The sequence below is a fragment of the Euprymna scolopes genome, chromosome 15 (genome assembly GCF_053919585.1).
Source record: "Euprymna scolopes isolate OS-2025 chromosome 15, ASM5391958v1, whole genome shotgun sequence".
NCBI lineage: Eukaryota > Metazoa > Mollusca > Cephalopoda > Sepiida > Sepiolidae > Euprymna > Euprymna scolopes.
Window position 1 is genome coordinate 76,671,479 of NC_136496.1, and position 23,490 is coordinate 76,694,968.

General features: G+C 33.4%; 1 protein-coding gene across 10 annotated transcripts in view; it reads right to left on the bottom strand.

Annotated features, from left to right (window-relative positions):
• Positions 1-1,995: 1,995 nt before the first annotated feature.
• Positions 1,996-23,490, bottom strand: part of LOC145293910 (uncharacterized) — a 192,060-nt gene continuing 170,565 nt past the window's right edge. For 5 of the 10 annotated variants that reach the window (XM_080140720.1, XM_080140719.1, XM_080140715.1 and 2 more), the window contains 3 exons: positions 18,412-18,657; positions 13,587-13,631; positions 1,996-2,586 (listed from right to left, as the gene is read on the bottom strand). In XM_080140720.1, the coding sequence (XP_079996846.1) occupies positions 2,195-2,586; positions 13,587-13,631; positions 18,412-18,657 (683 nt within the window). In that variant the 3' untranslated portion in view covers positions 1,996-2,194. The remainder of the gene's footprint in view (positions 2,587-13,586; positions 13,632-18,411; positions 18,658-23,490) is intronic. The other 5 variants (XM_080140724.1, XM_080140721.1, XM_080140725.1 and 2 more) reach the window with 1 other exon arrangement.

The window sequence follows — 23,490 nt, forward strand, 5'->3', positions numbered from 1 at the left end:
TCAGAATTTAAGCTTAAATTTCAGTTAAAACCCTGAAAATGGGAGATTAATTGCTGATTCATCTACGTTTGCTATTCAAGTCCTTTTGAAGCATGTAAATTCATGGCTTTAGATATCTTTCATCCCATAATTTGATTTAAATGATATAAATCTTTGAAAAAAAAAAGTCTGTGTGAAGTATTCAGCTCATTTTTAAATCTTTTATCTTTTCCATTAAAATCAACCCAATTTCAGTTATTCCATTATCCCTAACTCATATTTTTGAAACGCTGTAGTCTAGTCCGATCTATTTAAAATGGATTTAAATATTTAAATGCCCAAACACAATACATATTTTATTGAGGAACTTGTTTTACGTATAGTTCAGAGAAGAGGGAGAGTCATACATTTACCACCGTGTTAGTGGTAGAAAAATCGGCCTAATAAATACAGAGAGATTTGATTTAATCTTCCAAAGTCCAAGATTTAATCTTCCAATCCTCCTCAATAACAATATCAGGTGCTTAAAAAAAATTATTTAGACTTAAGCCTAGTTTCAAAACAAAAAGACGGAAGAATGTTTTAAAAAATTCATGATATACGATCACAGATTGTATATCATATATGATATATCATATTTATGATCACAGAACAAAGATGTCATATTCCAAAAATCATATAAATTGATAAAGTAGTTTGTTTTTTTTCAAATTTTATGAGAATTAAATATTATGAAGCAGTACATTATGTTTTGATCTGCCATGTTTTATAAATAAAGAGAAGACAACTCAATTCGAACTCTGGAGGTCAAAATCAATCTTATAAGGGTTACAATTCATTATTAAATTTGATAAAAATTGTAAAAAAAAATTTTTTTTATATATATAAAAAAAAATACTTGATTGATTTACATGATTTTTGAAGTATGATATCTTCATTCTGTGATCATAAAGATTTTCTGCAAGTTAGATTTTTTTTTAATGGGCTTAATTCTAAATAAGCACCCAAATTTTATCAAAACATAAAAGTGTGTAATGTGAATAGGTTATTCAATCTGTCAATTAACATTTTCATTTTTTTTCATAAAATAATTCTTAGTTATATCATTGATACGAGACAAGTTCTGTTTTAGGAGTACATATAATCTATAACACTGAAATTAAAATTTTAATTCAAGCTAATTTTTTTTTTTTTTTCAGTTTAAAAGCATTCAATTTACTTTTAAATTTTGAAGATTCACGACAGAGTAAACAAGGCAGTCATTTTAATCAAAATTAAATTTGTTGGCCGCAGTCAAGGGTGTCCTGAGAAATTCCCTTTTCTATTGGAAAAGAGTTGCCCTTGCCTGCTAATTTGATTGAAATAATTAAACTGGTAGCACTTTACCAATCATCAGAGGATGTGGGACTTTGTGAGAACCTGAACCTCAGTGATTAGAACGTTACCATTATAATCACTCGACTATCCTAAATAGATGCTTGGAATGTGTTTACTTTGTGACTCTTGAAAATTTGAAAGTAGTTTTGAAGCTACGTTTCTTGATTTATGAGATGAGGATTGAGTATTCATATTATTTGGATTCTTTCGACTACTGTTCTCATCTTGAGCGTTATTTTCACAATGTTTCGATGTAACCTGTGATCTTCTTGTCAAACTCAAAAATACGACTGCGGATTACTTAGGACTTCTACCCAGTCATGGTTGACGAAACGAGAGCATGCTACGTTCTGGCCACCGTGGATTAAACACAGAGTTCCATTCGAAATTCTATGTAGATTCCAGAGTTCAACAGAAAGATTCCAAAGTTAGACAAAAATTTCTGTGTTCGATAAAATATACCTGATGAAGGTTGGAAGTTACATCAACCAAAACGTTGCGAAAATAACACTCAAGATGGGAACAGTAGTCCAAAGAATCCAAATAGTTCTGAAATTTTTAAACTGGTGTATGAACCCAGTATTATGGTTCATTTGTACTCCTAAACCAAAAGAAAACATTATTTTTCTCAAGCGCCTCTGTAGTATAAAAGAATCTTGTCATTGTCTTATTTTATCTTTGTTTTTCCTTTTTTTAATTTCTTTCTGCAATGACTATTCATCAATATCTACACTTGAAAAATGAGTTGAAAGACTTGGCAAGTCGGCTTAAGAAATTCATAGAGCCATTCCGACGATCCCTACACAAATCGCATGGTGAAACAAAAAATAAAATAAAATCAGCAGTCGAGTGCACCACTTGTTGACCCCAACCCAGATTTAGATGGTGCCCCACCCACAGCCCCTGGTGGGATCACTTCGGTAGGCGTGTTCGAAGCCACCGAGGCAGCTGTGGACATGGCATCGGCAGTTGTAGTAGTGCTGGCAGCTGATGAGGCGTCGGTTGTGCTTCCAAACAGGAAGAGTCCGGGAGGTGCAGGTCGGCTCGGCATTGATATTGCTTCTTCATAGGAAGGGGGGGAACAGTCCAAATCTATGTTATCGGTGTTTGTGGCTGTGTCGAGCACCACTGTCCCATTCTGGCCACCATAAATAATGTGGACATGTGGTTCGTTGTCAACTGGAATGTTATTCTGTGCAGAGGAATGGATTTGACCATTATGAAGATCAACTGAAAGACAGAAAAAAAAGTACAATAGAGATGAAAAATATAAAAAATATAAATTGGTCAGAATAAAATAATCTCATCACTTTGAAAAATGAGTCATCTGATTTTGAACTGTTGTAGTTTAGTACAGAGACAACAACATGGTTGTTATCAAACTTTATGTACAGTTAATTCATAATATTCTTTAGCGTGGTGTCTTCTTTATAGATCTAAGCAAATTGTATCTTTTCAAACTTAGAAGTGATTAGACAACCATACAAAGTGAATTTTGGAGACAGGTAACCTGCTTACACCAGGAGAAATTTTGAGACAGGTAACCTGCTTACACCAGGAGAAATTTGGAGACAGGTAATCTGCTTACACCAGGAGAAATTTGGAGGCAGGTAACCTGCTTATACCAGGAGAAATTAAACTTAAATTCAAATCATTATCATCGCACAATATGTAATGCCAGGCATATAAAATCAACAGTAGATTCTTTGATATGACAGGAGCGTGTTTGAAATACATTTGTTTAGAGCACAACTGAAGCATGATACTTGACTTTTCATCTAAAACTTTAATTCAAGCCATTATAAATAAAAACTAATTTTATAAAATCACCAGTAGGTTCTCTACAGTGCAATTTAGACTACAATGTATTGTGGACTAAGTCACTGTGGGAAGATATGCGACGCTTCCTTCCGGTGCACCGCAATAGCTCCCCAACTAAAGCAGGCAATCAATTGATTTGATTGAAAAAAAATGGCGGATTTCACTGATTTTGATGACCTTAAAAATATGGGAGAGTGAATCATCATTCGATCCCAGGCAACGCTGGGTCTCCCTGCTAGTGAACTATATATTTGAAAAACAGATAGAAATTCGTCTAGCATCAATTCAAATATCAAAGATCTGTTAGATGGAGTTACAGTGTCGGCATACATGATCATCATATTTAGTTTAATATCCGTACATGCTGGTAGGTGTTTGATGGCTTTTAGAAATCGACTTTCAAACTAACCATTCTTATTACTTTCACCCTTGGCTTTTTTCCTGCAACCTCAACTACTAACATAAGAACTTTCATTCATTCTCTCAAAGTGGCCATACCCACAAAGTCTCCTGTTCTACACACAGATTTAATCTTCCTCTGAGGTCATTAGATCTAAGTCAGTCTTTAAGATTCCCATTACACATCCATCGTATCATTCTCATATTATTTCTCCCCTCAAAAATCACTGGCCAGGGTTCACTTCCATACATCAAGTACACATGCACGATAAACTTTTCGTTTTGTCAACAATAACACTCTGCTGGTTAAACAATGGCAGAAGTTCGCCAACTTATTCCATCCATCCACCCCTAACTTTTTCAATCACGCTAGCACCTGCTCCACCCTGTGCTCCAAGCTAAAAAGAAATAAAAAAGCTACAGATATTACATAATAGCGATTCTCTTAATGATATAGATGTCTAGGTTTCCTAGAATATTTCTCCCATCAATTCATTTTCTATCGCTGAAAATATAAGTTAACAGACAAGGCATATTTCCATTTTGACAAATATGGCAGACAAATTCCTCAACTGCAAACATTTTGCCATGCAACCTGCAATTCAAAACAAGAGAAAAAGAATTTTTATTTATTTTCTATCTTTCCTGCAATTCTGAAAAATTTGCCAAATTAAAAGTCACTGAAAATACAAAATCATGCTCACACAAACATATATTAGTGATGGGACGATTCCAATATTTTTAGCGATTCTGCTCCAATTATGGATTCTGTTTTAAATTTCCGATTCTGATTTCAATTCTAAAATTGCATAATTGTCTGAAAAGTAGAATTTTATTATTTTTTCGGAGAAGTGGGGATTCCTTGTCTACTTTTAAATGTAAATATAATTTTCTTTTCAATTGGAGAAGCTTCTTAATGCATTCCATTTATATATTATATCTAAGAGTTTATAAACTCATTGTGAGATGAGTTTATCTATATTTTAACTCGCACCAGTTTTCCTAGTTATCCATTTGTGCCATTCTACATGTGCCATTTTATTGGGTTGTTTTTTTTTTTTTGTTTTCCGGTGCCATTTTTACATAAATTCATGTGAATATAAGTTTTACTATTACTGGTCTTTCAACAGTAGCAACAATTGAAAATTAAGTTTTAAACAAAAAAAAATATTTAAAAGAATCGTTTTTGGAATCAGAAATTATGCCCATATTTTTCTGATTCCGATACTATTTTTTGATACCACCCAAAAGTTTTGATTTTTCCAATTCCTGATTGATCAATCGTCCCAACACTTATATATATATATATATGTATCAATAATATGAAAAATCGTCATCTCAAAATTGGAAACTGAGCGCCAAACCAAAAAAGCAGATGTTGCACACACAAAGGAGGCTGATATCCTTTCAGGTAACATTTTAGTAATAATAATTAAAAGTGGATTATCTCCTTATTGCAATTACATGGCAAACTCGTATTCTTTTCACACACACTGGAGAGAACTTGAATGCCTACTAGACACTATCTCCGAGTAGGGTAGTGATTGTAAAACTGATGTAGCTATTAGCTTTGTTATCATTATGGTAGTTATATTCTCCCAAAAGGCATTTAAACCTAGAAATAACATTGGTTCTTTCTAATGGATTCGGGAGGTGTTGCTTGTTTACAAGATTTTGGGTCTTAAAATAGTATTATACACACACACACATACATATATATATACATATACCTTTCCGAGTGTATTAGTGAGTAGATGACTGCAATAGATCCAATTGGATTTAAGCTTGGTATAGCCAATTCCATAGGCTGACAATATTTACACACACACACACGAGAAGAACTTGAATGCCTACTAGACACTATCCTCGAGTGTCTAAGGTCTCTCTGTACAGGGGTTTGCGAGAACAACCTGGCATGAGGATACTTTTCCCCAGAAGTAAACCCTGACTAAATATTCACTGCCCATCTCCTCACCATAGCTAACTTATATTAGCTTTTATGAGGAAAGGTGCACCTTCTCCAAGTGATGTTACCTCAAATAGCAACACAAAGCTGGATACTCCACCAGACTAGATTAATTCTTTTCCTGGAAGCCAGAGACCAAAACGAAAGATATATTACAACATATGAAAATGGTTAATTAGGGAGAGGAAATCATGTTCCAATTTCTTTACTAACTCAGTGTTTGAGAGACAAAGAACTTTAATGGAACATTCGAATATCTATGTATTTCATATAGCGTTCAAGTGTTAGCCCCAGGTAGTGGGCCCCTTGATTTCTGAGAACTTTGAAGTAAAATAGAATGTACGTGAAAAGAATACACTGTTATATATTGGGACGCCAGTAAGTAGTGATTATGTTGACTAGCATGAATATTGGAAGTGTTACATTAAGTACATGTCAGGATGGTCTGGCGGTGAATAGAGATGAATCCAGTGTACCTAGCACGATTGATGCGAGGATTCAGAGGTCAGCTTCCTAGACAAAACACATTAGAAGCAGGTGTTGATGATTATATAAGAAATGATCACGTGCTTGAGGATTGGAACAGAGTTTTGAGGCAGTTGGACTCATAGAAGCAAACAGTCCAAATATGCATGACAGTGTAGGGATCTAAGTGAATATTTCCTTGAAATTGTCCATTCAAGGCTAAATAAGAAAATTAAGTAAGAAGGAATGAATTCTAGCCTATCTTTTTAGAAGGAATTAATTTTTGGTCTCTCCTTTTGTGAACGAACTTCTCTCCCCAATAAAACCTTTGAAACTGCCAACAAGTCTCCTTATGTTTCCATACTTGAGTTTTATTCATCTTGAGTTAACAGAACATCACAACTACTAAGGGATCAACTGCCACATACACATGGAAGGCAACACTCAAAGAAGGAATACCAGACTGCATGTATGTAAAAAAAAAAATTTTCATTAATTTGTGTTTCTCGATTGCTTACTAGCGATAACAATGCACATGCATTTGTGTGAAAAGACTACATGCTTTTCATTTAACATAACGTTTGTTTATGAAAATCTTACAATGCTTCTGATGATCAGGTCTGCCATGAAATAGCAGTAAAGTATCATGATAAACCTCTTTCAATCATTTCTTATTTGGAGGATATCAAAGTTAGCCACATAAAAATTACAATCATGCTATAAGACACAGAAATTAAATAAAAATTAAGAAATATATATATATATATATATATATATATATATATATATATATTTAAAAGAGTGTAGCCATATATGAATAAGAAGAGTAAAAAAAATATATATATAGAAATTTTTAAGTAGATTTTCCAATCAGTTCGCCAACGTTCTTGCAAACAACTGGTGCAAAACAATTACAAACACAACTGCATACAGCACCAATGGTGGCTCGCCTTAAGATTGTTTTTATTTGCAGAGGGGGGAGGGTGTTTTAGAAAATTTACAATCCTTTTAAAAATTTAAAATCTTTTTTTTTTCCTTGATACTTATTTTAAATAATTTCAGTGAAACAAAAAAAAAAAAAAAAAAAAAAACCCAGAAAAAACAGAAAACTAAAATCGTTTACATGAGTTGTATCTGCTCCATTCACTTTTCTCTTCGTTCCATTCATAAAATGCTTCAGGTGACGGTGGCTCAGTGGTTTAACGGTACTGATTACCTGGATGTGCCAGGTCTGAATCCAATTCGTTCCACAGAAACACTTTCACTTAGGGATGTTGGCAACCTTCATGTTATCCCTTCTGTAAATACCCGATATCCTAATAGAAAGAATTCCTAATAGAAAGATATCAGGGAAACGAATGCCAACCAAATCATCAGGAAAGATGCTCAACAACAACTGCTTTGTAGTAGACACCTTTGCAGCTCCTTCACTCAGTCGTGACTTATATGACAGACATTCTTCTATCAGAGATACATCACTTTTTTTTTTTATTTATTTTTTTTTAATTTATTTTTTTTGTTCAGCATTTTGGCAATTTCTGCATGTCTGTCCATTAGCAGGGTATGCTCAGTTCACAAAGTGATAGCCACATCTACATTGTTTTATCTTTTATCTCTCGATTTCTTTTTGCATACCTGTTTTATAAGTATTTTTTTGTAAGTATCTTCCAGGCCGTATATCATGTACGGCTAACTCCTGACTTTGTCCGATAACAATTCAGGTCTGGATCTCAGTTTTATTTTCTATCATCCATACTTTAGACATTATTCTGTTGCATATAATGGCGTTTTTATTTTCTTCAAGGTTGCATTTTTCAGCTTATGAGAATTTTCCTTAAGGAATACATCATTTCTCCATCTGTCTGGTTTCTCTTGTAATATTTATGGCTAAGTCTTGGAGAATTATGTTTCTGAATTTTTTAGATGAGGATTGAATATTCATATTATTTGGATCCTTTAGACTGTTATCATCTTGAGTGTTATTTACCCAACATTTTGGTTGATGTAACCTCCGACCTTCTTCAGGTGTATCGCATTGAACTAGGGGAATCTTTCTGTCAAACTCTGGAATCTGCAAAGAATTTCGAATGGAACCCCTTATTTAACCCACGAGGGTAGCCTGCTCTCGTTCCATCAGCCATGACTAGGTAGAAGTTCTCAGTAATTCACAATTGTACTTTGAGTGTTGCCAGAATCAAGGATTGAATTTTCAACTTTCAGAAGAGTGTAACTTTGCAACTGGATTTTACCAAGTACTTTATCCACTACACCACGAGTCCATTTGAAATTCCATGCAAATTTCAAAAGTTCAACAGGAAGTTTCTCCAAATTCGACAGAATGATTCTCAGAGTTTGACAGAAGGACCCTACCCCTCCTCGAGTTTGACAGGAGTCCCCACCCCGAGTTTGACAGAAGGATCCCACCCCACCCCGAGTTTGACAGAAGGATCCCACCCCTTCCAGAGTTTGACAGAAGGACTCACCTCCTTCCTGAGTTCGACAGAAGGATCTCACCACTCCCCAAGTTTAACAGAAGGATCCCATTCCTCCCCTAGTTCGGCAGAAGGATCCTACCCCTCCCTGAGTTTGACAGAAGGACTCCATCTCTCCCCGAGTTTGACAGAAGGATCCCAGCCCTCCCCAAGTTCAACAGAAGGACCTCACCCCTCCCTGAGTTCAACAGAAGGATCCTTCCCCCCAGAGTTTGACAGAAGGATTTTCCCAAGTTCAACAGAAAGATTTCTTCGAACTTGACAAAAGGATTCCCCCAAGCTCGACAGAAGGTAAACTTTCAACTGAAACATTGTGAAAATAACACTCAACATGCAAACAGTAGTCTGAAGAATCCAGACTTTGAGAATTAATTAAAGTTAAGTTTTTCCCACATTTGTGAATTATAATGCATTGTATACTTTAATTGATGTATATTTGTTTTCAACTTTTATTCACCATAAACAAGCCACTGATACATGAGAGCATCCTAAGTGGATAATTGTGTAGTAAGAGGTTTGTTCACATTACATTTAAATTTCTGCATATTTATGCAAACAAAGAAATGGAACAGAAGGAGGAGAGGTAATTCTAAAGACAAGTGGTCCACTGAAAGAAGCTATTAAAGTAGAAAGCTTTCAGGGATCTGAGGACCTTTACAGAAAACGCGTGGAATTTTACTGCTAGTTGAGTTGGGGGCTGGCGCTTGGTTGAGAGTACGAGACCTATTAGAGACTCTTTTTTTTGTGCTCTGTCCAAGATGAAGAAACAAATGATTGGTACACCAGTTTTGATGTGGCAACAATACTCCATGCATCATGAATGGCGGCCTTATAAAAATTGAACACAATTCTTCACAAGAAGAGTGTTGTCAGCCATCACAATTAATGGTTGAAAAAGTTTCTTATAATTAGTAAAGAAAATGTGTAGAAAGCGTGTACACTCGATGTTAGGCTTCAAGATTTTGTTTTCTGAAGCATCTAGGGACAATTCAAATTTCTGAAATCAAGCTTTGATGTTTTTTGGTGTTACCTATCCATGATGATATTAATATGAGTGTTTGTAGAAGTTTCATGCCGATTTTCTACTTCATAATATGTTAAGGCATGGTTAAATCAAGTGCTTAAATCAAGTTTTCATTAGTTGTGTTTATGAAGTACAATAAATCACTAGGGCTGGGACAACAGCATATTCTTTTTATTGTTTTGACTCTAGTGTGTATTTGTTGATATCTTATATGCTTTTATATAGAGAGATGTGATTCTTGGTTGATTAACTGTGTCTAACTAGTCGGATATATACTCGAGAGCCAAAAAAAAAAAAAATTAAAAAAATATTCTGTTGTCATAGCCCTATAAATTACATACCAAATGAAGATATTAAACTTGTTTACAACTGTTTCAAGGAAATGTTTATTTTGTCATATAATGAAACATAAAATTTGTTCAAAACATTGAAATATATACGTGCACATGTTGTGTCAGAGATTTTTTGGGAGAGATTTTCTGATTCTCATCTTTAAAGTTAATTTATTGTGTTTTTGAATTGCTGTTCTTCTTATCTTTTCTAACCACCTTTTTATTTTTATTTGGGGGGAAGAATAGTGTTATTTTTGTTTTTTGTTATTTTTTGGCCTTAATAAATAATCGTCTCTGAGGAACAGCCTATAAAAGCAAAGACAATATTTTTTATCATCAGTCGCAAAACGTGCAGAGGACAGAAAGGAAAAAAATATAGGCATTTGCCAAAATAAATTCAATAATTACGATTGTGGATTAATTCTTTCTTTTGTCAATGGGATGCATCTAAACAGAATATATGCTCTTAAGCTGGAAACAACTTCATTAAGCTTGTTATTTGGGCGCTTGTTTGGACTAGCAAAAAAAAAAAAAAAATCAAAAATCGAAAAATTCAATTTCAACAAACAGTAATGCAATCAATTTAATTGTCATGTCAAAATTAATGGCATGATAAAGCAGAAAAGTAATTACTAATGAAAATTGCTTTCGAAAAAAATTGCAAGTTCAATTTAAATAATAAAGGGAATAGTTCTTATGATAGCAGAAGAGGTAATTGCATGAAGTCAGGGGAGGAAACTATAATGATGGTGGATCACTGGATCATGAAAGTAAATGTTTTATCTAATAATGTAGATAATTAAGTAGATATACTTTTAGTTGAAATTACAAATATATTTCTTTTATATAATAAAAAATATATATATATATATATATATATATATATATATATATATATATTATTACTGTTTTTAATCTGCTTAGTTACATATGTTTCCACTACACCAACATATATATGTGTATATGGTATATGCGTGTGTGTGTGTGACACACGCACATATATGTGTGTTGATTGGTACAAACTTTTAAAATAGGTTTTACAAGTAGTTCATTCTTAGTAGCTTCTTTTGAACATTCTTGAGGTTAAGATGAAAGTTGGAATATAACGTTGTGTAAACAGATTTTGTTTATTTTGTTTGTACTTATCCAGTTTATGGTCCAATCTCCAGCAACTTCAGCAGGTTATGTAAGCAGCTGGAAGATGTCGAAGCGATTATCCAATCAGCTGTCAGAAGGCGACAAAATTTTAATGAACGTATGAAATTTACAAAAAAAAACAAAAACAACCTTTTTTTTTTAACCAAAAATGACTTTCAACACATGATGTGAATGTGAACCACCCTTTCCACATCTAAATGATTGCTTTCTACATAGAAAGCCATTCTTAAAATGGAAAGGATGTGGGCGCTACAAATTACGAATTAATCGTATGGTAGTCTCTGTTTCGATTTTATTTATTTATTTTTTTTTTTACATAGGAGTCACCACTATCAAGACCCGGAGGCCACTCGAGGATAAGAGTTAATGAGTGTACAGTAGTCAATGGGATAATATAGTAATCATTAGTAATAGAAATTTGGTAAATTTGATTACTTAAGGGGATGGTTAATCAAGAATTTGTTTACGTCGGACTTGAAGACGACCAAATTGTAGTCAGTTGGGAAGCAGGCAAACGGAAGATAGTTCCACAGGTGTGCAGTTCTAAGAAAGAAGGTTTGTTCATGGAATCTACGTTTAGGTTTAGGTACACATAAAGAGTGGGAGAAATTATTGATAGTAGTTTGAATTAGATAAGTGTTTTTCGTGAAAGTTTGGTGAAATGGGACCATAGATTTGAGCTCAGACAAGCACTTGCCATGAAAATAACAATAAAGCAAGGACATGCTCACAATGTCTCTTCTGTGGGAAAGAGGTTGGAGGGAAGAGAAAAGAGCATTCTTCACTAGGCTACAAAGTCTATTAAGTCAAGATAAGCTGCTTCTAACAGCGCTTGCCCAGATGTGGCAACAGTGCTCCATCCTTGAGCGTACCTGGCGCTTATACAGCTAGAGAATTGCATCAGCAATGAGATATCCAAAGTTGTGAATGCAGAGCTGTATTTCAAGCTAAGACAATCCTTAATAGTTTGCATTGAAGACAGACGCTTTTAGCAGTGAAGTTGTGAAGTTGTGATATTTTCTTTTTTATTAGATGCATATGTTAATATTAATTATATTTAGTTCAGTTTTTAATTTATATTTTTTATTTGATTGTTTTATTAAATGTATAATAGGTTTTCTCATGCAAGAATGTACTCATTTTATCTGGCAATAAATGGCGATTATTTTTTGGATATTTCACAATTGTTATTCATCACATGCCTAAATTTGTCCTAACTTTTGTTCACTTAAATTCTGATATTATCCGTATTGTCTTCGGACTACTGTTATCATCTTGAGTTATTTTCACAACAATTCGGTTGATGTGACCTCCAATCTTCTTCAGGTGTATCTTGTTGAATCCGGGAATTTTTCTGTTGAACTCTGAAATCTGCACAGAATTTAAAACAGAACGTTTTATTTAATCCTCTAGGGTAACATGTTCTTTTTTTGTTTTTGTTTTTTCAGCTATTAATGGGTAGAAGTCCTAAGTAATTAACAATTGTATTTTGAATTTTGCCTGCTCACACAGGATTGAACCTTTAACATCCAGAAGAGTAACTTTACAACTGAATTTTACCAAGTACTTTATCCAGTACACCATTGGTCCTTGCAATTGCAAAGTTACACTCTTCTGGAGGTCGAAGGTTCAATCCTCAGTGCGGGCGGCATTCACAATACAATTGTCAATTATTTAGGACATCTACCCAGTTATTGTTGATGGCACGAAAGCATGCTACTCCCGTGGATTAAAGAAAGGGTTTTGTTTGAAATTCTGTTCAGATTCCTGAGTTTGATAGACAGATTCGCAAATTCAACAGATACACCTGAAGAAAGTTACATCAATTGAAACATTGTGCAAATAACACCCAAGATGAGAACAGTAGTCCGTAGAATCCAAATATGAATACTCAATCCTCATCTAAAAAATTCAGAAATTTATTATAGTCAGTACAAACACGTTACATAATTTATTCAAATTGATCCATTTATTCTCTAATATATAAAGTATTTACATAAACATTTTGGGCTACATCTGTGCATACATGTTTCATTTAAAACCTAAGAGGAGCTAAAGCTTCCTCATGCTAAACTATTAACAGAAAAATTAATAAATTTATAATATTTTAGCCTGATGATGAAACTTCAGCCTGTCATAGGTTTTAGCTGATACATGTATGCACATATGTAACCAGAAATGTTTGCATAAGTACTTTATATATTTGGGAATAAATAATAATATACTAAATTACTGCTCTACATATTGAGCACTATTATATAAACACATTTGGGACTTCATCCAATCTCTATGAACAAAACTGCAACTGGGAATATATATTTATACAAATATACTAGTTTTTTTATATATATATAAAAACATTGATAGTTTGTATTTTATCCAAAAGTGCTCAATATTCTAAAGAGTCAAGTAGTTATACTGATAAAAATAAATATGAGGTGCTGCAGGTCTACAGCACCTATGAACAAGCCGCCACTGTACAACACATAACAACAAGAGCAAAGATATTACTCATAATGGGTAACAAAGTCGCCAGCTCATCAGAGTCTAACAGGTTAAAATCATTTACTTACTTAAAAAGCACTGCGACTCATGACTCAATAATGAGCCATATTCCCCTAGAATAAAAAACATGAAAAGTAGTCATTGAATGTTTAGGCTTTAATTTTTGTTATTTTGAAAAACCTTTATTATTTACTAACAAGAATACCCATCCCAGGATAAATTCATAATAATTAGATATGCATGGAAACTTTAATAAATGAAGAAATAAAAAAAGAAAAAAAAACTTATGGTAAAAACTGCACAAATATAGAGTTAAAGTAAGTATTATAAACTAGTCTAGAATACAAAAACGAGTAAATATAGTTGAACTCTTCAATTTCAAATTGTGATATCTCATTTATTTGGAGGATAATTTTGATAAAATTTGGATGCAAAAAAAATTTTAACCTTTTCTCTTCAATTGATTTATGATTTATGTTGCAAACATATTCAATATTCATAATCTGGGATACAGTAAAAAAAAAAAAAAAAAAAAAAAGGACCGTCTAACACACGACTCCAACATCCCAACAGCCTGCCTCCACAACCAACCCAGCACTGACAATTGTTGCCCGCAGTATTTGGAATCAAAACAAAATTTCAATTGTTGCTTTTAGATTCTATAAAAAATTCAGCTCCAATTAAACCTTATTTGAATGTTTTCACTTGACATAGCAATTTCTATAATACACAAACATTATATATATAAGTTATGAAAATATTCATGGTAATTAAGCCACACAGATTCTTCCAAGTTTTATTCCGAGAAAGACTTTTCATGCTAAAATGCATAGAATTCATATTACCGGGTGTTCTTATATATATAGTTTGTGTTAAGTTTAGCTAGCTGATCAATCAGATTCGTTGTTATTCCTGACCGTTGGCTAAAATTTTCATTAGCGAATGGTGGGTCTTTTTTAGACAAAGGTTTGGCTGACTTCCATTTCCTCCTTGATATACATCACTAACTAGAATACCCATCCCACGACAGATCCATAATAACTAGACACACTTGGGAGTTTTTACAAGTGAAGCAAGCAAAAGCATAATGGTAAAAAACTGAAAATGAATTTACAAATAAATTTTGATAAAAAAAAATAATAATTAACTTTGTCTGATGTCATTTTTTAATGAATAACATTTGCTCGATTTCAGGAATTTTATGTATTTATTTATGGTTTAAATTGCATGAAAATCAAAGTATGAAAAAATCTAATGAGACAGGGGTTGTACTCCATTAAACCTCATTTTCAAAATATCAGGCACCAAAATACTTTAAACAACATCAAAAAACATAGAACCATAAGGTTTGGTATGCTTTTTTTTGTTAACACTTTTTTCAGGTTATTTAATCCCAAATTCAGTAATTTTGGTGAAAGTTTTTATGCTTCAAGTTCAATATATCTTCAAATATTTATTCATGATGTTTGGTTTGGTTGTTTCCTAGAGAAAAATTGTTGTTTTTGTGTTTTTGATTTTAACATGATTAAGCTTTGCAAATGTAAAGAGAAACATAATAGCATCATTTTAGATTAGGAAGCCAGTGTCTTCATGGTAGAACCGTTAGAACCATAGGGAACACTGTTCAAATATTGATGTCCAATTGATGATGTCGCATATATTATTTTCCCAAAGTAAACAAAACATAAAACTTTTCGTCTTAATCCTATAGATAAAAACATGGTTGCGAAAGCATGCGGCTCATTTCAAACTCCCCTTAAGATGGTCATTTTCACCGGTAGCAGTTATATTGAAAAATGATGTAGTATGTAATTAACTGTTGCTAAATGAACTGTTAGGTCTCTGAATATACAATTTTTTTTTATTGTGTATTTCGGTTTTTACCAAGTGTTGGATTCTACTGCCTGTACATATATATATATATATATATATATATATATATATATATATTATATACTTGAATATCAGGCACGACGAAACATGTGTCAGTGGATAATTATATTTTAAAAATAATATATATGCTGCTCCCCATTAAGGGGGTACCAGATTGGTCAATGAGAAAATTATTCCCAGCAAGCATTTACGTAAAAATGCACTTTCGTATAAATACTTGAATTAATTCAAGAAAGTATCGCTAACAAAAACAAATAAAAACATATACTCGAATATATATATATATATATATATATATATATATATATATATATATATATATATACATACATACACACACACCTTCCCCTCTCTGACCCTGCCATCACCTCAAAACTATACACCCCTCCCTCCATCCCCACTGGGCACAAACGGTTCGCATCCACTAACCATTTTCCGACTACTGTTAATATTATTCGCTCTGACGAAAGATGAAAAGCAACAAAATTACATGCTTCAAAGAGACAAATCTAACTATGTGACATTTATTAATAAATTTTGAACAAAAACATCATTAGAAAAATTGAAAAAATAAAAAAAGTATAACTAAGCAAAAGCTGTCTGTTGTCTTTTATGTTTGTTTTAATGAAAAAATGATGTCTAAATATACACAGTATATATATATATATATATATATATATATATATATATATAAGTGATGGACGATTCCAATATTTTTCCCCAATTCCGATCCAATTATCAATTCCGATTATTTAGAAATCTCTAAATATTTAACTATAAAATGGTTATTTTATCCCAATTACCGTAAAAACAGATATTTTAACAAACGTAACCACACACTTGTGAGAAATGATTTATAGATTTAATTTTGCTGGAAGTTTAAAATCAATAAATATTTATTATTTATTTAACACCCCATAATTTTATTATACCATATTTCTTCAAACTGAAACATAATTATCAAAGTATACTTACGCAGATAGATATTAAAAGTCTTTATTAAAGTTTGTGCCTATTTCCATTCTATGGAGGCCAGGCGTGAACGCGGACCCCCACAATTTTATTATATCATCCCTATTTAAGTTAAAACATACTTATCAAAGTATTCTTATGTACATCTATATCAAAAACACTTGTACACGTTTTTTTTTTTAATTTTTAAATTTTTTATTTCCATACTTTGTGGATCAGGCGCGAACACAGACCTCACAATTTTAATGAACCACTGTTCTGCCAGATCAAACATACCCATTCCTGTGTCTCGATACATCTTCTATCATTATATGTAATCAGCTTTTTAAAATAGTCAACCATAATGGACCCTATTCCTCAGTGTACCCAATGATACAGGGTTTAACAGAGCTGAGAGAGAAAAGATAACAAAGTATCAAGGACTTATGTATGATATGAAACGAAATTGGAAATTAAAACACGTTTCAATTATACTAGTCATTATAGGAGCAACTGGGCTTATGAAAAAGAACTTTAAAAAGTACATAGCAAGCATACCCGGTGAACCAAGTGCAAGTGAAATACAAACGATTACACTGAAAGGGACGGCTAGAATCCTGAAAAGATCTCTTGGTTGGACTCACTAAAATAGGGGTAAATGTCAGACATCTGGTTGGATGTCCCACCCCCTAGAAGAAAAAAGTTTAAGGAAAATGAAAAAAATAAAAGAGAGAGACCACACACACACACACACAAAGACATTCAGCTTTATATATATATATATATATATATATATATATATAGAAGGCTGCCTGATGTTATCTGGTCATAAAATACAGTTAAATATGATATTTTAATTCATGCACATTTCATATTTATTATAAAGCAAGTTCTCTATTGATTATTATATTGTACCCAATATATATATAATGATTTTGAAAGTTTAAAAAAATTGATTTTGGTGCCATCAGCTGGAACCAAAACCAAAACATTCAGGGCTCCAGTCTTAGTCGTCATTTAGTGCATTAGTTTTCATCATTATCATCCGAGCTATTACCAGATGAATAAAAAAGGTTATAAATTAAGTTCAAGCTAAAACTGTATATGTACGCATGCTCTGAAGTTAGACAATTTACTCCTGCCAAAGTCAACTGTTTTTTTTTTCTTTTAATTTTGACCCTATGGCAACTTTACAAGCTGAAAACCAAATCACAAGTGTTCTCGAGGTCCAAATACCCTATATATTAAATTTCAAGTCTATAGACCAAAATATTCAGAGAGGAGTTTACTAGAAAAGTTTCACACACACAGAGACAACATCACTTTATATACATATATATCGACTTGACTGAAGTCACTAAACGAAGGTGACATCCATATTGACTGAAATGAAAAACTTCCATGAGAAAAAGTCGTTTGTGTTCTGAGTGGATGACAAGTTATCCAATTCATATGCAAATTCTATACACGATTACTGTTGATGTTAATGATGACATTGATAATGTTGATGATGATGCCATTGATGTTGATGTTGATGATAATGATAATGTTGATAATAATGATAATATTGTTGATGATGATGATGATAATGGTGATGATGAACATCATCATCATCATAATAATGATGACTTAAAGCCAAACAATTTTTCTTTATTGGATGCATAGCCCAATTATCACACACTGCTCTATGATTTCCACATAGCAAATTAATTGTCATATGAACTATCAGTCACAAAAAGTTTGACTATCTGATAAGGTCAAGTAGTCCTAAAACCATGAATGCCAAAGTCATGTTTCATACCATAAAGGTAAATTTGTCAATTAGTAGCACTCAGAGAGTATCTAGTAATCTTTTGACATATCTCCATTCTGTTTGGTTTGTCAACTTCACAGCCCTTTGGAAAAAGTTCCAGAAGTTGTACTAGAATATCACAAAACTTTCTATCACTTAAATTTTATATCTTTAAAAAAAAAAAAAAAAGCTACCAAAGTTTCTTGAACTTTTTTCTTTAAATCTGATCATAAATCCAAGCAAGTATAGTAACTCACCATTCATTAGCGTTTGTGTGCCCACTGTCTGTCCATTCCGAGGATGGTTCGTCCCGGGGAATCTGTGCCTGACCTGAGGTGTGCACGGTTCACCTGTATCCAGGTTGTGGATGGACTCTTGCCATCTCGAATGTCGCATTGTACAATACTTGTAGACCAAAGCACAGCCAATAATTAGAACACTCGTCACAAGACCAACTATTATGAAAATAGTTTTTATTGAGGTTCTCGGAACTGGAGGGCCAGCTGAAAATAAATCAAAATGTTTTCAATATTATGCGTATTTTATATTGAAGGTTTAATAAGCAGTAAATACAAATATAATATGTGGCACAATCACGTTGACACACCGGTTCTCGCCAGATCACCGAAGTTAAGCAATGTTGAGCATGGCCAGTACCAGATGGGTGACCATTTGGGAAGGCTAGGCGTTGTATGTACCTTCTGGGAAGGATGGGCATGTGGCCAGCAAAAAGAACTCCTTGCTACAAAAACATCTACAAAAAGTTGTAGATGGCCTATGCCCCTCCAGGGGCTCAAGGGCTATGGATCGATGGAAATACGAATACAAGAACATGAAACAACAATAATAATATATGACAACAACAAAGATGATAGTGTAGTATATGTTTATTCCTTTTTTTATATTTGGTACTTGTACAGAATTGGAACAGACGTGAATCACCGTCAACTCGGCTTTGCGCTCGGATTTGACTGTAATCTGACATAAGATGCCGATCAATGTGCAGTAAAGAAGCAGACGACCTTTGGGGAAAATATTGGGGGGAAAAAAAAAAAAAAAAAAAAAAATCACTGGGGCCAGCCGGGAGCTTCTCAACAGTTATCTTTTCGAGTTTATTAGGAGACAAATTTGGCAATGATTCTTTTGTCTCCATCTTAAAACATATATCAGAAAGCTACCCAGTTGGCAAAGTTTTTTCCACATCTGCTGTCTATTCTCACCCCATTTTGACATCGTCTGATGCGACCATAGAAAAGTCTACCTAATCCTAAGAGAATATCCCGGCTGTCTTAATGCAATTTAATTTTAATTTACATGTTTCCTTCACTGTTTTCCTTGAGTAGTCTTGTTACGCTTTGATAATCGGTGATGCTTGGTGAAAGCTGGCGGTTGACGTCATGTTCCAGACAAAGCCGAGCAGCCAGTTAGTTACGTCTGGTTCAAATTTTATACAAGTACCTTATATCTTTATATGTTCATCCTAATATTTTGGAAATAATATCCCTGTGTAACAAGATTACCCCTGGGGGATTGCGATTAGGTGGTTGTAATGCTAATTGTGATAAAAAAAATTTTTTTAAATGCACAGAATAGAATCTTGGTTAAGTTTTTAATTTAGTAAAGATCTTAAATATGGGCGAGTAAACACATTAGTATATAAAATGGTTAATTGAGAAACAAACAGGAAATGAAAAGTCAATCAGGGTCAGCTTGCTGAACTAGAGGTTAGGATTACTAGAGTGTAGGAATTAATATAAATTGATATGACATCACAAAGAGAGAATGAGAGAGAGGAACAGTTAGTTCCTTGAGAGCACACTACCTGTGAACATGAGGAAGTGTAGTGTGCTGACAAAATATGATTAAACAGTGATTATTGATCTGTCTCCTTCAACCCTAATATATTGGTTAGTTATTTGAACTGAAGATCAAGTCAAATAAACCTCCTTTGCCTTCCATCAGATTAATATTTTTCAAGTTTTATGGGTAATGCTAACTAAAACTCATATTTATTTGTAATACTTAACCAAGGAATTTTCATTCTCTCTCTCACACATACACACAAAATCTAAATCCAAACATAAATAATACAGGGTGGAACGATAAAAGTGTCGCACTAAAGAAAATAACACTACAGCTTTATTTTAACACTTTTATTGAAAATATCATTCAAGTAACTTGATTATGTAGTAGAGCTGACATCTATTCAATGTAGCCGCCTTCAGCTTCAATCATCACCTTAATACGGATCCAGAACTGGGAGCATGCCGGAAAGAGCTCAGTGAATACTTGACAGATGGCAGCAATCAGGCTGGCTTTGGTGTTGTGGGAAGTCATGTTGGTAATGTTCTTGACATATGACCAAACGAAGTAGTGGGTTTAGGTATGGAAGGGGTGGGCAGTGAGAGAAGGGTGCAAAACCTGTGTCTCTTTGGATTTGTGAGCTGACGCAGAGTCCTGCTGCCACACCAAAGGTCTGCCAGCAGCAACCTGATTGCACCAGTGGATCACCACACTCGTCACCACATCCAGGTACACTTTGGTGTTGACTATCAAGCCGACTTTGAAGCTGTGAGATGGTATAATGTGGCCCTCACTTGAAACCACACCAAAGACCATAACCATGGCCAGAAACTTCGTTGAGCTGTGCCCTCAAGCATTGAACCATCCAGATTTGCATTTTGAGGGTGCTAGCAATGGTCATGTTGTCATAACTTGGATTGGTAGAGAGCATGCATTGTACAGCGGCATATCTTTTATCTCGCTTGTTGAATATAATGTCAATTTCAGACATGATAGAAGGCTTGCATCGCTCTTGGGATCTGTACACAACTGGCCAACTAGTAGATGGTCTGCAACAAAAAAGAAAACTGGTTTTCATCAAATGGAAATGGAATCATGTTGTCTTTTCTAGGGCGAGAATTTTATCGTTCCACCCTGTAAACATAAGTAACAAATATCATATAAAAGCTAATATATAAATGCAAATGGAGTATATATTGTTTATTTATCCTGTTATGTTATAAAAAAGATATATGGTGAATCAAGGCAAAATGAACTATGAAGTGAGTTAAAGAAAAATCTTACCTTTAGAGTCATGTTTATTTAGATAGACGAATTCTTAATTTGAGGTAAAACTTTAGAGAAAATACACATGCATGTCATTCTTAATTGAACGGACACAATGTTAAGATTACAATAATGCAGAATATATTGTGCTTGTTTAAGTTACAGAGTGTTTGAGATAAATTTGACACTTTGTGAAAATGAAAAGAAAAATCCTCATATCTTGACCAATAATTGATATATTATCAAAATTCAAGGTGCATCTCTTAGAGGGTCTATTGTTGAACATAGCTCACTGTAACAACACTTTGAAAAGGTGCACCATTCCTTGTATAAGCTAGTGTAGTGTAGCTATATCAAGGGAATCTCATTTGGGCTTTTGAATACTATATTATTTTGAATATTTAATCATGATAGTAATTGTCTTTATTTTTGAGATGAGGTGTTTTCATTGATTGAGATTGTCGGACTGACTTCCTCATCTTGGTTGTTATCGTCACAACGTTTCGGCCGTTTTGCCCTCCGGCCTTTATCAGGTGTTTTGTATCGAACTGGGGAACTGTTTGTTAGGAGTCTCGAACCCAACCCTTTATTATTATTACGGGGGTACCGTGTTTGGACTCCAGCTAGACTCTGGGACATAGTTGCTGATTCTCTGTTTTGAATGTTACTTTTTCACTGCCTTCGTTCAGGATTGAACTCAGCACCTTTGGGTAAATTTAATCATGATTTGACCACTCAGAATATTACAGGGTGTCCAAAAAGTCACTGAAGGGTTAAAAATCTTTGTCATTTTACCGTTAACGATTATTTTTTTCTCTATTTCAGATATTTTACAGATAATTTTTGGAAATTAATTATGGATTAGCATTGAACAATGTACACAAGTTGTGAAATTGTTTCACCAAAATCAGGGGTCAATGTCAAATGGCCAATACATTCCTCAGACTTGACTAGCCCCGACTTTTTCTTGTGGGGTATCCTGAAAAAGAGTCTATGTTAACAAACCTCAAACCCTGCAAGAATTAAAGGAAAACATCAGGAACAAAATAAGGGAGTTAAATCGCAATCCAGAGATTCTGCAATCTGTCATGAATAATGTTTTCAAAAGAGCACAAATATACAATGCTGAAAAAGGGCAACATTTAAAAGATATTATTTCTTATAATAAAGATTGATTGAATTTTGCATTTTTTTTTTAAAATTTCCCAATGTCTTAGATTGTGTTAAAATTACAGAAAGATATCATCAAAAATAAAGGATCGATTTAAGTTCAAAACCCTTCAGTGACTTTTTAGACACCCTGTACAATAAGTGATGCCCTAGACCGTGATCATATCAAACACCAATACCACACAGAAACATCTATCTATTGCACTTTACCAAACTAAATACTTCAAATGGTTGTGAAATGAGTATATAAAAAATATATCAATTTTATCACAAACACCCTGGAAGTAAAAGAAAAATAAATTGTTTTGTAGAACAACATAAAGAGCATAGGGAACACCAATTCATAAAAATACTGCTATAGATATTTGTACAATAAGCCATAGGAAATAAAAATAAACCTAGTTTAAGAAAAGATTACCTTGATTTTTAAGGTTAATGAGGATAGCAGCCATCTTATTATTGATTATGGCAATGTTTCATTTGACATTGACTATGTGGCACAAGGCCAAAACCCACATCCACTGAACTCATAGAGCTACATCACAGGTGATATGCATGCATATGTGTGTGTGTGTGTGTGTGTGTGTGTGTGTGTGTGTGTGTGTGTGTGTGTGTGTGTGTGAGTGAGTGTGTGTGTTAAGGGCAAAAATCAAATTTTTACATAAAATAGAAAAAAAAAAAAAATTGGGCCAGCTCATCTATCTTGGCAATGCCAACTTCGATTCAATAGTTGTTAACGTTTAATCAGATACATTACATGATGAGACGAGAAAGTATAAAAAGGAAGAAATAAAGCAAACCTACGATGAAGGAAAAAGAGGAACAGAGAAAAATAAAGCAGAAAAATGTACCAGAAGAAAAAAAAAAAGAAATGATGAGAAAAAGAAAAAAGGAAACAAAAAAAAAAAGGGAAAATAAAGAAAAGGGGAAATAAAAAGAAAAAAGGGGAAATAGAAAAAAGAAAGGGAAAAAGGAAACGAAAGAGTGAGAAAAAATAGGAAGATAAAACAAGTTAAAGAATGGCAAAAAATATAAGTAAAAAATTATATTTGCAAAATCCAATTTGATTTTGATGATCAAAATATTTTTTCCAAATT